The following is a 12,415-nucleotide window of genomic DNA, read 5'->3' on the forward strand; positions in this document are numbered from 1 at the left end:
TCTCCTTCCTGCCCAGGCATTTTGGCACTGCGCACATAAACAAGACTCACAAGATAAACAACAAGCAAAGCTCTTTGTGAAGCCATTATGATGCATACTAATGAGAGAAAATCAGAAGTGTCACCTTGACGGGCGCTCAGCACCTTCTTCCTCCGAACTGAGCACCGGGAAATCTCGAGCCTTCTCTAATGTTTTCCTCACTCTCCAAAAACTTTATTTTTTTTAATTCACTAAAAATGAGAAAATAATAGTTTTCATTTTTTCCATTTTTTTTGTTGTCCTGGCAGGCACCTACAGCTGTCTATTAAAATGCTACTGCTATAGATAAGGTCTAGCATTGAACACACAAAGCAATTGCAATGAAAGGAACAAAGTTGCCTTAATATAATAATGATAATAATAAGAATAATGATAATAATAAGAATAATCATAATAATATATTACAGAATAAATCTCTTTTTATAATTATTTTTTTCTTTAAAAGTTATACTTTCTTTGTTTGAAATACTAGAATCTTTTTAAATTATTATTTTTTTAAATGTATCTATTGTGATCAAGATGTTGACTATACCTCAACGTTATCCAAATCAATAAAAACTAGCTGTGCCGTTGCATATTACAGAATAGTCAATGATATGTGGACATGCACCGTGAACCACCCATTCCAACCCGCGCTATACGACGCCGTCCCGCCGTCCCGCTCTGATGACATCATAGCCGTCCGATGACCATGACGTCGACCACCTCGCCCTTGTGCAGCTCCACGTATTGCTCTGTTTTTGGAGGTAGCATCAGGAGCCCGTTAGCGCTGCGCATGCTCATCAGTCTGCTGCTCACCTGGTTTCCTGCGGCAGAGAGGAGACCGAGGGAACAGCACGTGTCAGACCGTTTTAGTTTTTGTTTTTCACACAAGGTGGCTCCAGACCCTTCTGATCAACTGTGCTGACTATTTGAAATTAATTATAACCAGAATAAATATTTTCTTCTAATCCACGATTATAAAAAAAACTGCAATTTATGTTGTAAATACAAATCATAAACTATGATATATAATATGTCTGTGTCTGTTAGCAAAATATCTCATGAAACATTAAACTAATTTTAATGAAACTTGCAGAAAGTAATCATAAGATGAACATCTACACCTGATTAACTTTTGGAATCAATCCAAGTCAAGATGGTCGCCACAGCCGACTGGTCTTAGAAACCACAGAAATGAATATAACTCAAGCAATTTTGCAGAAATGGACCTAAAATTTGGTGTGGTTGTAGCTGAGAGTCATTCATAACACATTACACAAGCACTACAAGATATTTGATCAAATCAGCATTAACTGTTGGAGTCGACTCTGTCAGTCTGTTAGCAAAATAATCTCAAAATCCACTGGATGGATTTTAATGAAGCTTCAAAACGTAATTATGTTAAGAGTTTTAAGTTCCAGGTTCAGAGAGATAAAATAAAGGTAGTTCTAATAAAACCTAATTTCCCTCTGGGATCAATAAAGTATTTTTAAGAATTGAAATCTCGTATTCCACCTGACAGAGAGAGAAAACAGCAGACACTCCATGTTGTTTAGAAAAGCCGGCGTGGATTTTTGTACCTGTGCTCTGTGCCCACGGCAGAGGCTCCTGGTGATGCCACGTCAAAATGCAGCGATGATATTCAGGGCGTGGGTCCAACTTCACGTCACACGACAACTAGGAACAAAAACATGATTAAAACCAAAACGTCTGTTAAGAAATGCAACATTTCTGAGGACTTCTCAAACTCAGACGATGAACTGAAACTACGTGTTTTTCACATGATTTCTTTGAATCAGTTCTGCACTCGTATTAAATCAGGGCTGTTATGCAAAATCAACTTGTTTGAGCTCGTTACGATGTTGCTTTGACTCATTCGTGCGTGCTTGAGGAATCCTCGAGTCTCCTGTGGTAGCCGTTCGGACACCTAAACACTTGCTCACAAAGCTCCGCCTATTTACCCAAAACTCCTCCCTGGAGTTCAGGGTCAACTGTATCCTGAGTTTTCATTTTCCAAAACCAATATTATATAATGTTGCTTCTTTTTTTAAACAATAAAATACAATGGTTGTAAACGGCATGAAGCATTGTGACGATGTGCTGAAGTGGAAGCGTCAGTAACGGTAGGAGGCTCTTAAAGAGACAAGTTAGTTTTGAGAGAGAGGTGGCAAACTTATTTCTAGTGACAAAGCAGGTTGTTTGATTTTATTTATTGTTTTTTAAGTCCTACAGGCTCTAAGACGTCAAATAAATTTGAAAGTGAGTTTTTGTAAAAATTTGTTGGGAGACAATCCGTACAAGCTGACATCTGCCCTTTTCAGACACATCAACACCAACAGGTCCAAGTTGATTTCTAACAGCTTTTTAACAACTTCCCTCTGGTTGGCCGTCAACGACCTCATCCTTCACTTCCTGTGAGCCGGGGTCGTCAGCTTCTTCTGCTCTGTGTTTAAAAACTCTGTTTTGTTTTTCACTCCACATTTATGAATATTCATCATCCAAGCGCGGGCCTCAGGGTCGGCGTGGGCCTTGATGCCTTCGCCAAATCACAGCAAAACGCCGTGGTCATAAATATTAACAGGCTGATGATGAAAATGGTCACGGTTCCGATGCAACAGGATGCAACGAAACACCGTTTATTACAAACGCCGGTGTAAATATTCTCGTGTTTTTCCCGCGCCACATCTCAGAGAAAAGAAAAACTTGTCTGGCGTCGAGAAAAACAACGACGGACTTGGAGAGAAGAGGTCAGGACGCCCCGAGCATCCTTACCCTCGCTTTGATGATGGTGGGCCTGGGGTCCAAAATGCCCTGCATCTTCCTCAAGGCAGGGATGACAAAAAGATTACAGGTGACAACAGCGGACACGGGGTTTCCTAGGACAGACAGGGTCGAACGGATGGGGGAAGGGTGGGGGGGGGGGGCCGGAAAGAAAAATATCTGAGTAACATCTCTGACAAAGCGGTCGGTTAAATCACTCTTTCTCTCAACTTCACACACTACCTGGAAGGGCAAAAATTAGTTTGCGAGCACCGTCTATGTCCAAGGTGGCAAATGTCGTTGGGAGACTGAAAAAAAAGGAAAAAAAAAACAATTACACTAACATTTACTGATACTGTATGTACTTAAAGATTAGTTGCAGCTGTATTAACTGTCAGTAAAAGATTTCAAAGCAAAAGATTGAAGCAAATTCTCTTTTCTCACCCTGGTTTCATGAAAACACGACCAAAATGAATCTGAGCATGTAGATCAATGTCCAACACCTGCTTAAGATAATCCTAAAAAAAAGACATGCAAAAGTAAGTAAAAAATTTAATCATGCTTATGCTGTCATCAAATATTTAAATAAGATTTTAAAAGAAACTATTTTATATTTTGATTAACCACAAGGTGTCAGCAAAACAACATTTTATTTCCACCTCTTTTTTTTTACCTTCTCTCCCATGGACACTCCTCCTGAGGTGATGATGACATCAGCACGGCTGATGCCTTCATTCAGAGCGTTGAGAAGGTCATCGGGGCTGAAACGCACAGACAAAATAAAACCATACATCAGCTAATAACTCACAAAGAAAGGAAACACTGGAAGAAAGAGAAAAACCGAGCGATGCAGTGAGATATTTGTCATGTGAATGTTAGAGTGTTTAAATTTGTTTTTACCCACAGCTCATTGAAACATTTTCATTTCTCATGAAAAGTGAAATAAACTGTTTTATTTAGATCTCAATCCTGTCTGTAGCTGCGTTTCAAGGATTCAAGGATATTTATTTGTCATTCCCTCAAACACAAACATCAGATGTTCATGAAAGGTAACGAACCTGGTTGCACAGGTTGCACTGGTCCCAAAGTTCAGCGTGAATGATAGTGAAAAATAGTACAATAAAATTAAAATTGAAATATGTACATAATAATTTTCCATTGCAAATGTGTGCAAAACTTTGTCGATATTCTGTTAATCTCGAAAAACACAGTTTTGCAACTGCGGTGTTTCCATTAAGTAATAAATGTTATTAAAGTCACGTGAATAAGTTTGTTCTCATGATAAGTCATTACAAACATGGAGGCGATGGATGTAAACACATAGCATGTTGCTACCACGACACTAGCGCTCATCATCAGAGTCGGCTTTGTAGCGACAAGCCCCTACTTCGGAGCGACTACGTTTGCTGTGTTTTTGGGAAATTGTAGTCGGTGATTTTACTACTAATTCTACTTCCTGTTATCTTCTTCGTCATCATCGTCTTTTTCACCAGTAGAAACAGACGGTTGTTGATTACGTGACTCCTGTGATGTGAAAAAAGTGTTTCCATTGCAGTTTTGCGAAAAACACCAATTTCGATACGGCTGAAAAACCACCTCATCCTAGCGCAAAAACATTTTGTCGAAAAACGTAATTTTTTTCGAAATTGACGTGTTTCCATTGAGCAAATTTATTTTCGAAATTCTAATTTGCGCATTTTCATGGTCAATGGAAACACAGCTAGTATGTAACAAAACTGGCACAAAAGAGTAAACAACAACAAAATGAAATAAATAATCTGTTGTTTATTTTACAGTTATGCCAAAATATTTTGGATAGATTTGACACATTTGGTCCACTTTAAACAGACCAGAGTTTGTTTCACCTGTGTGAATACACTCATGCAAACCCTGGTATGGACCAAACCAAGGAACCGAGACCCACTTTTGTGATGGTCTAGGTCCAATTCCAAGCGAACTCTGGTGCGTTTCACTTCTGATGTGAATACAGACTGGCCTCGAAATGAACCAACTACAGGAAACATGAGCCTTTTTGGACTTTACGAGCCATCGTTAGCATCATGGTAACGATCAGCCCTTCAGTGTTGCTAACGTTAGCACTGCGCTACAAACAATGAGCAGCACGCATTTGCAAACGCCGCCTCAAAGTTGGAAGCATATCGTTGTGAAACTGCCATTAAATGAGCTGCTCTTGAAATTTTAAACGGTATTGCACATCTTTCTTTCTGGGTCTGTGCTCTGCCCCGCCCCCTTCATTTCTGTCCAATAAGAGCAATGAAAAATATAAAAGGACCAAACAAGTGGAGCAAAGGACTTTCCTGGTGTGAATACACCATTAAAGAAACAAATGATCTTTGCATTTTAGTCGTGCTTGACCTTAATTAGTATCACAGGCGCCTTGAAGTCTTTTTAAAGAGCACAAACATGCCACGGGGTAGTTTGGTGTTGTGTACACTACCCTGAACATGCAGCAGAAAGAGGATTATAGATACCCATGTTGCAGCTAAAGGCTATAAGACCATCTCCAAGCAGCTTCATGTTCCTCTGATTGCAGCTGCTAATGTTTTTAAAAGTTTGAGTTTCGTGGGACTGTAGCCAACCTCCCAGGATGTGGACGCAAGAGGCATTGCAACTCCAGGACAATCAAACGAATAGTGAAGATGGTGGAAAAAAAAGCCAAAGAAACTACTCAAGCTGATCTCTAAGGTACATCGTTTTTTTTTTTTGTTTGCACCATCCATCTCAAGAAAAACCCCAAAAAGCCAGACTGGAATTCTTAAAAACGCACGTTGACGAGAGCCAAAATTTATGGGAGAAATTTGCGGAAATGATGAGACACCTTTTGTCCACTCGCATCAGTTGTGTGTTTTTATCATTGTGGAAGGGTGTCGACAAATTCATCTGTATGTAGAGGCTAAACGTTAAGTCATACTTGTCTCCGACGATACCCAGATTGATGGTGGGGTATCCGTGTTCCTGGATGGTGGCCAGCAGGGTGGAGCGATTGCTGTCCCTGATTTTCCCAGGATGGAGGTCATCCTCTGGGTTCAGCAGCTACCAGGGCACAAGAGAAATAATTATTTGACAAACCTTTAAGTGTGTAGAAGACATTATTATTTATGAAACGGATAGAGAAAATTAATATTTCTTGTCGGCTAAGGTTCAATTTTGGTCAAAACAAACAAAAAACAATCCTAACAATGATATCCTCTAGGTCAGGGGTTCTTAACCTTTTGACCTCGGGGCCCAATTTGTTGAATATAAAGTGACACGAGGCCCAGTCAGACATTACCAATGTATGGATCAAAATGATAATTATTCTAAATCTTGTTTAATTTGTAATGTATTTACATCATAACTAAACTATCATAACTAACATAACTAAATTAAATACACTTACAGTTTAAAAGTAAAACTCCTGTCAAATAATCACAAGACATGATTATAACAAACATTTTTAAATTGTAACCTGCCCATAACTATTATTTGAACAAATACAAACGTCAGTCAATAGACCACTCAGGCTTAAACACAAATATATATATATTAACACAAACAAAAACAAAATAGACAATTCAAAAAAATAAAATTGTGGGKATAAAATAAATAAATTWAAAATGTTTAATGTAAATGTTTCAAATAAAAAAACTGTAAAAATAAATTTGATAAAGTACAAATGAAAATATAGCCTTTTAAAACTTTTGCAACCAGAAGCTGCTCTTCATATTAGTGACAAACAATAACAGTAACAACAGCTTTTTGACAAGTTTAAAATGTCTTTAAAATACATTCAAAACGTTTAAAAATAAACTACAAAAATTAATTTAAAGTGCAAATTAAAATATAGTTGTATCTGCAACTGTATTTGGTGTTTTGAACTTTTAAAATATTGCATGATAGAAACAGAAGCTGCTCTTAATATTAGTGACAAACTTTGGTGTTTTTGATGATTTACTTTCATTTTTGTTTCTACTTTTCATTTAAAACACGTTTCCATTCTCAGCAGGTTTCTAAGGTTCTTCTTCTACATATTTAAAAAGTTGTTAAACATCTGAGTGGTGCACTACTGCTACTAGTGGTGAGAAAGTGTATTACACCTTATTCAAAATCAATGCGGTCCCACGGCCCTCTGTGGCCCAAAGTTAAAAACTGTTGTTCTTTTGAGGCCCTCGGCCGCGGCCCACAGGTTAAGAATCTACTCTAGGTGTTGTGCATCTATCCTGATCCACACTCAGTGTGTTGACGTTACATGACGACACTTTGGGTAACGACACACTTCATGAAACATTCATTTCTTATAGGAAATGTGCACATTTATAAAAAACAAAACATGAAAGGAGATAAATAAATTGTTCACAACTCATATCCCAATTGAAGCCCCTGAAAGGACATTCATTTCTGAAAACTGCATCAGAGCAAATACTGTAACTGTGCATAAATAAAAACAGGAAGACTGAAATGTGTCCCATTAGGGAGCACATACGTCTTGGACAGATTTATTTTAAAGCTTTACCTCGTTTCCTGTGGACATGACAGCCACCACAGGGAATTTTTGAACTTCTACCTCTGTGACTCCCACGGTAGCCAAAAGGCCAATTTCTGAAGGGCCCATATGGGTGCCCTTTGCCAGAACACACTCCCCACGCTTGATGTCATGACCGATGGGCCTGTGGAGACATAAGCACTGTTAATTAAACAAAACACTACAGCTACTTTTTCTCACTGTTGGAACAGTAAAAAAAAAAACCCAACCTGATGTCTTGTCCTGGACGAGCTTGTACTAGAATCCGTACCTCCAGCTCTTCTGTTCCCTAAAAGACAGAAATCATATCTGTTATCTGAATTTCTGACCTAAACTTTCATAAAAACTGTCTTTTTTCTTATATTTTGGCAGATGGAGCACACTTACATCTTCAGACTCACGAAGGAGCTCAGTGTCTTCCACCTGGACCACAGCATCAGCACCGCAGGGTATCGGCGCACCTGTCGTCACCCTCATCACCTGACCGGGCATCACTGTGTGGGTGGGCTTCACATATACAAAAGGGGTAAATGCGACTAAAAAAAATGAAATCAGAAACATAAATAAATCTGAACACAACTGTTCTCTCTTTGGGTGGCAGCGTCACTTTATGCCCTTTTAATTAATTAAACCAGACGTAGGCCGACTTGGGGTGTTTATTTTCTCCGATAAACTAAAACTTGGACATCAAGTGGACAAATGACTGTAACCTTCTTGTAATATGAGAACAGTGGAACCAATACAAAGTGAAGGACAGGAGTTAAGTTACTCTAATATGCAGACAGTGAGCATTAGTGCTCCGTTTATTTAGGAGGACGTGTGAAACAGAAAATATGTTAGTGAAATTAAGGCACAAACCTGCTCTCCAGCTTGGGATTCTCCTATGATAAAACGATCACCTGGACCATCAGCCGCTAAAAGAAAGAATAAGTAAATGTGCGCTTTCATTTAACATTTCCAATATAATTTACACATTATATAAATAGACTGTATTTTAAAGTGAAAGGACACCGGTGTCACTCACAGAACAGGTCCTTGGAGGTGGAGCGAGAACAAAAAAACGCAGAAATCCTAACATTTATGCCTCACCTCTTACAGCATATCCGTCCTTGACCGAAGCAGGGAAGGGTGGAAGGTTGTCTTTGGCATAAACGTCCTGAGCCAGGACTCGGCCCATTCCATCTGTAGGACGAGACAAAGGGTTAGATTTACAGGAAGACACCAGGAGCACTCCAGGACCGCACTGTAACTCATCAACCAGCAGACATGAAGATGCTCTCATTTTGTTTCAGTTCTCTGCAGATTCGTTTAAACTCACAACATAGAGCTAAAAACAAATGATGGTGTTGAGTTTAGATTAAAATAAAATAAAATAAAATAAAATAAAATAAAATAAAATAAAACAAAACAGTAGCTGAATTAAAAAAAGATGCTTTATAGCGAAGGTTGCCCAAACCTTTTCAGAGAGCGGCAAAATGAAAATCTATCTGAGGGCTGCAGGACAAATTTATAAATATAATACATGAAATGTAGGGGTCACCTCGAGTGAAGAAACAAGATTTACTGCCTCGAAGCAGGCCTGACGAGAGGACAGGAACTCTGTCACAAACTGAACTCTATTTAGGCCATGACAGGTCATTCTAACCGTGGAAGAGAACTCCTCAGTTCTCTTAATCAGATAATGGACAGAACAATCTCTTCTGTTCGTGATTCATTTGTTGTTTAACTAAGAATGTTTATGCATTTGTTAAATCATGATAATGGCTGTCACAAGAAAAGTAGAACCACTTCTTTTCTTTTATCGTACCTTAAAGATTAATAATGGTATAAAAAATCACAGAGAATCTCATTACAATGTTTTCATTGGATAAAGTAAAATTAGTAGTAACATACTAACCTTACTTTCCTCCTTTTCTTTGCCAAAACTTAAGCTAAAAGTGCCAGTAAAATTGTTTGGTTGTTAACATCAGAACTGACGTTTTACTGTTCTATATAAGTAATCTGAGTTGATGTGAATTGAAATTCGAACGCGGATTTTTATCTCATTTAACTTTCACACTTTTTATAGGAATAACCACAATCAAGTGTACTTACGATTTGTTCAATTTGTGTAAATAAATGATTGCATAGTCTTTTATGAATCAACTTGAACTCGTCTGAACGTTCCCTTATTGTGTCACTTTTCACTTCGCACAGTCAAGATATTAAAAGTAATGAGAAATACCTCGGTAAAAGTTTCCTCAACCTTGTGTATAAGAGATGTGGGAAAAGCTTAATGCCACCTTAAGCCCCCTCCTACAGAAATGCAAATACTTTTTAAGTAAAATCATTTAATTTTTTTATGATTAAGCTAGCAGGTAGTGCAGAGGCTCACGGTTTGAGAAAGTCTGATGTACGCTCATGCAGCGAAGGCTCATGGGACATTTATAAATTGATAAAATATTTGCAGTCTTGGAAAGTGTACTTCATGTTTAATCTTAATTAAAATAAAGTAAGGACTATATCTACACTACAGCCCTTTTTATAGTCACTGGAGGAAGTGGAAATACAGAGCTTCTAGATTACAAACTGATAACCAGGGCAACTGCTGAGGGGCCAAATCAAATGGCTTGGTGGGCCAATTTCTGCCCACAGGACAGACTTTGGGCACCTCTGTTCTAGAGTTTCTGTTAATATTTATTATTACAAAAAGAAGCAGAAAATAAATTGGTAGAAAAAGGAACATGGCGATTAAAGCTGAAAACACAAGGTTCTGGTTAAAAAAAAGTATAAAAGTGTTTATTTGATATTGTAGCATTTTAGCTAATTCTAACTTATCAAACATTATTTTCATGATACCAAGATTAAAAAGACAGAGTCTGACTTCAGATGCTTCAAATCCAGAAGAGGAGCAGATCCAGCTGTTGTCTCTCTAAATATCTAATTATTTCTAATATTTTCCTGTTTTCCTCTCAGCTGTGCTCGGTCCCGTCTCACACAACTGTACTTCTGAAAAAAACACAAAGCCTTTCCTTTGTTGCCACTGATGTAGAAATGATGTGAGCTGCGGGCCAGTATTGCCCCCTCTCCTTCTTGCTGTCTTTGTATTTTGAAGGTTGAGTGTGTGTTTTACCCTTTGGCCCTCAGTTTGGTTCTGTGTCACCCGCCCAGCCCCCGGCAGCGTTTCGGCTAAATCTACTTATCTGTGCAAGTTTACATACTGTATGTGCATGGCAGCTTAGCAAAACAAACAACACAACTAAAATCACTGCAACCAAGTAAATAAAAACATTAAAACTATTTTAGAGTCCGGAAATGGATTAGATTTAAATTAGTTTACATATTTCTGCTTCTGCCAGTGAACTTGGTTTTTATGCTGGATGCCTTTGCAGACTGTAGCAAACCTCTTCTGACTTTTGTGTTTTGTGTATTTCAGCTAATCCTACTGGTGAAATATAACTGAAATGTGTCTGGTTTTGCTGCGAATGATGGATCTAAGAAATAAAGAGAAAAAATAAATTCCACCATTTTTTTTGTCCAAAATGACTGCAGATGATTTTTTAATCAGGCTCAGAAGGTGCTGCATCAAGTGTTGCTTTTCCAGACAAGAAACAGATTTCATGTTTTATGTATTGGCAAAGTTGTCATGGTGACGGTCTCCTCGCAGCTATCTTTAGGCGAGCTTTGTTCAATATCCTTTTGTGGTCAAGGGAATGTGTGTCAGAGCGACTGACGTTTTCTCCCAGCGGGCAGAAACTGCTGATTAAGAGGTGTCAAGTCCTGAACGGAGCGAGTCGCTGCGCTGATCTGAAACGTGTGGTTTAAAAACCCAGCTGCTGTCACAAAAACAAAACAAAAAAGCACCGAAAATGTATTTTAAGGATGTCAAAAAGCAAAACAGGGGATTTGAAGAAGAGCTGCTCGACGGCCCCGGCTCACCTCTGTAGTTGATGATTTCGGTGCCCAGGACGGCGGTCATCTCCAGCACAGTGATGAAGGCCTTGTCCATAGAGGTGAGGGGGAAAGGGGACATGCGGTGTCTCCGGGCCACCTTTGTGATGTCCACTGCACTGTGACCTGTAAAGATGGAGAGCCAATCAATATAACTTTTTTATTTTTTATATAAAAAACATCAATATGCACAGCATTCTCAATAGGAAAACAAGATCAATGTGATGTTTTTTTTTCTGTCTGCAGGCATAAATTTGCAAAAGCACAGACTGGGACACTGGTTGGTACGTCTAAGCCTGTCACGATAACAAATTTCGCTGGACGATAAATTGTCTCAGAAATTACTGCGATAAACGATAATAGTTGGATTGTTAAAGAAATGCGAAACAGTATAATGTGTATCTACTTGTTGTTCTAGAGCAGGGGTCTGCAACCTTTACGATCAAAAGAGCCCTTTCTGCTCCTCAGCTCACTGATAAAATGTGTCCAGAGCCGTAAAACAAGCTACAACTGTGATTATCAACTGGTGGTCCGCGGGCCTTTTTGGGAACCTTTATGGCCAGTGGAGGTGACATTATAAAACAAAAATATATACTGTGAATCTTAATATTTATTATTATTTTTACACATTAGGACAAATGAAAAGACTATTTCCATGTAAACAAAAAAATACTTTATATAGTTTATATTGAATTTCATAAAAACTAGTACAAATAAACTATTTTCTAATTATTATTACGTAGTCTTCAAATTTTTTAAAAGGTAATTATGATAGATTTGAGAGAAAGATCATAGCAATAAGTTGGATTATTTAAGTAAACAACAGGCTAGCATGAGCTAATCCACAGGTTTTACTTTTTGTATTAGTAGTATTGAGCATATATTTGCATACAAATTGATTTCTGTTGTGGGTATAAAAAACAAACAGAAAAAAATATTCTGTTATGTTTGGCCACATTTTCAAAGAGCCACTGCAGAGGGCCCAAACAGCCTCATGTGGCCCTTGAGCCACAGGTTGCAGACCCCTGTTCTAGAGGGATTAGATGTTCTTGTTTTTGTTTTGTTAATAACATAGATTTTTTTGTCACATGAACTTATTCTTGGGAAAAAGGGGCAGATGCAAGATTTTTTCTTCTCGCTGCTGCCTTTCTTTTAATTTTATTTGTGATATATATATATATA

General features: G+C 38.2%; 1 protein-coding gene across 7 annotated transcripts in view; it reads right to left on the minus strand.

The window, feature by feature from the left end:
- Window positions 1-12,415, minus strand: part of gphnb (gephyrin b) — a 126,577-nt gene continuing 114,162 nt past the window's right edge. For 5 of the 7 annotated variants that reach the window (XM_014015486.1, XM_014015483.1, XM_014015481.1 and 2 more), the window contains 13 exons: window positions 11,222-11,359; window positions 8,393-8,485; window positions 8,162-8,217; window positions 7,691-7,810; window positions 7,534-7,592; window positions 7,295-7,448; window positions 5,714-5,835; window positions 3,455-3,542; window positions 3,226-3,299; window positions 3,022-3,089; window positions 2,794-2,897; window positions 1,602-1,698; window positions 1-845 (listed from right to left, as the gene is read on the minus strand). In XM_014015486.1, the coding sequence (XP_013870940.1) occupies window positions 712-845; window positions 1,602-1,698; window positions 2,794-2,897; window positions 3,022-3,089; window positions 3,226-3,299; window positions 3,455-3,542; window positions 5,714-5,835; window positions 7,295-7,448; window positions 7,534-7,592; window positions 7,691-7,810; window positions 8,162-8,217; window positions 8,393-8,485; window positions 11,222-11,359 (1,307 nt within the window). In that variant the 3' untranslated portion in view covers window positions 1-711. The remainder of the gene's footprint in view (window positions 846-1,601; window positions 1,699-2,793; window positions 2,898-3,021; window positions 3,090-3,225; window positions 3,300-3,454; window positions 3,543-5,713; window positions 5,836-7,294; window positions 7,449-7,533; window positions 7,593-7,690; window positions 7,811-8,161; window positions 8,218-8,392; window positions 8,486-11,221; window positions 11,360-12,415) is intronic. The other 2 variants (XM_014015480.1, XM_014015485.1) reach the window with 1 other exon arrangement.

Source organism: Austrofundulus limnaeus, unplaced genomic scaffold, assembly GCF_001266775.1.
Source record: "Austrofundulus limnaeus strain Quisiro unplaced genomic scaffold, Austrofundulus_limnaeus-1.0 Scaffold129, whole genome shotgun sequence".
In the NCBI taxonomy this organism is placed as follows: Eukaryota; Metazoa; Chordata; class Actinopteri; order Cyprinodontiformes; family Rivulidae; genus Austrofundulus; species Austrofundulus limnaeus.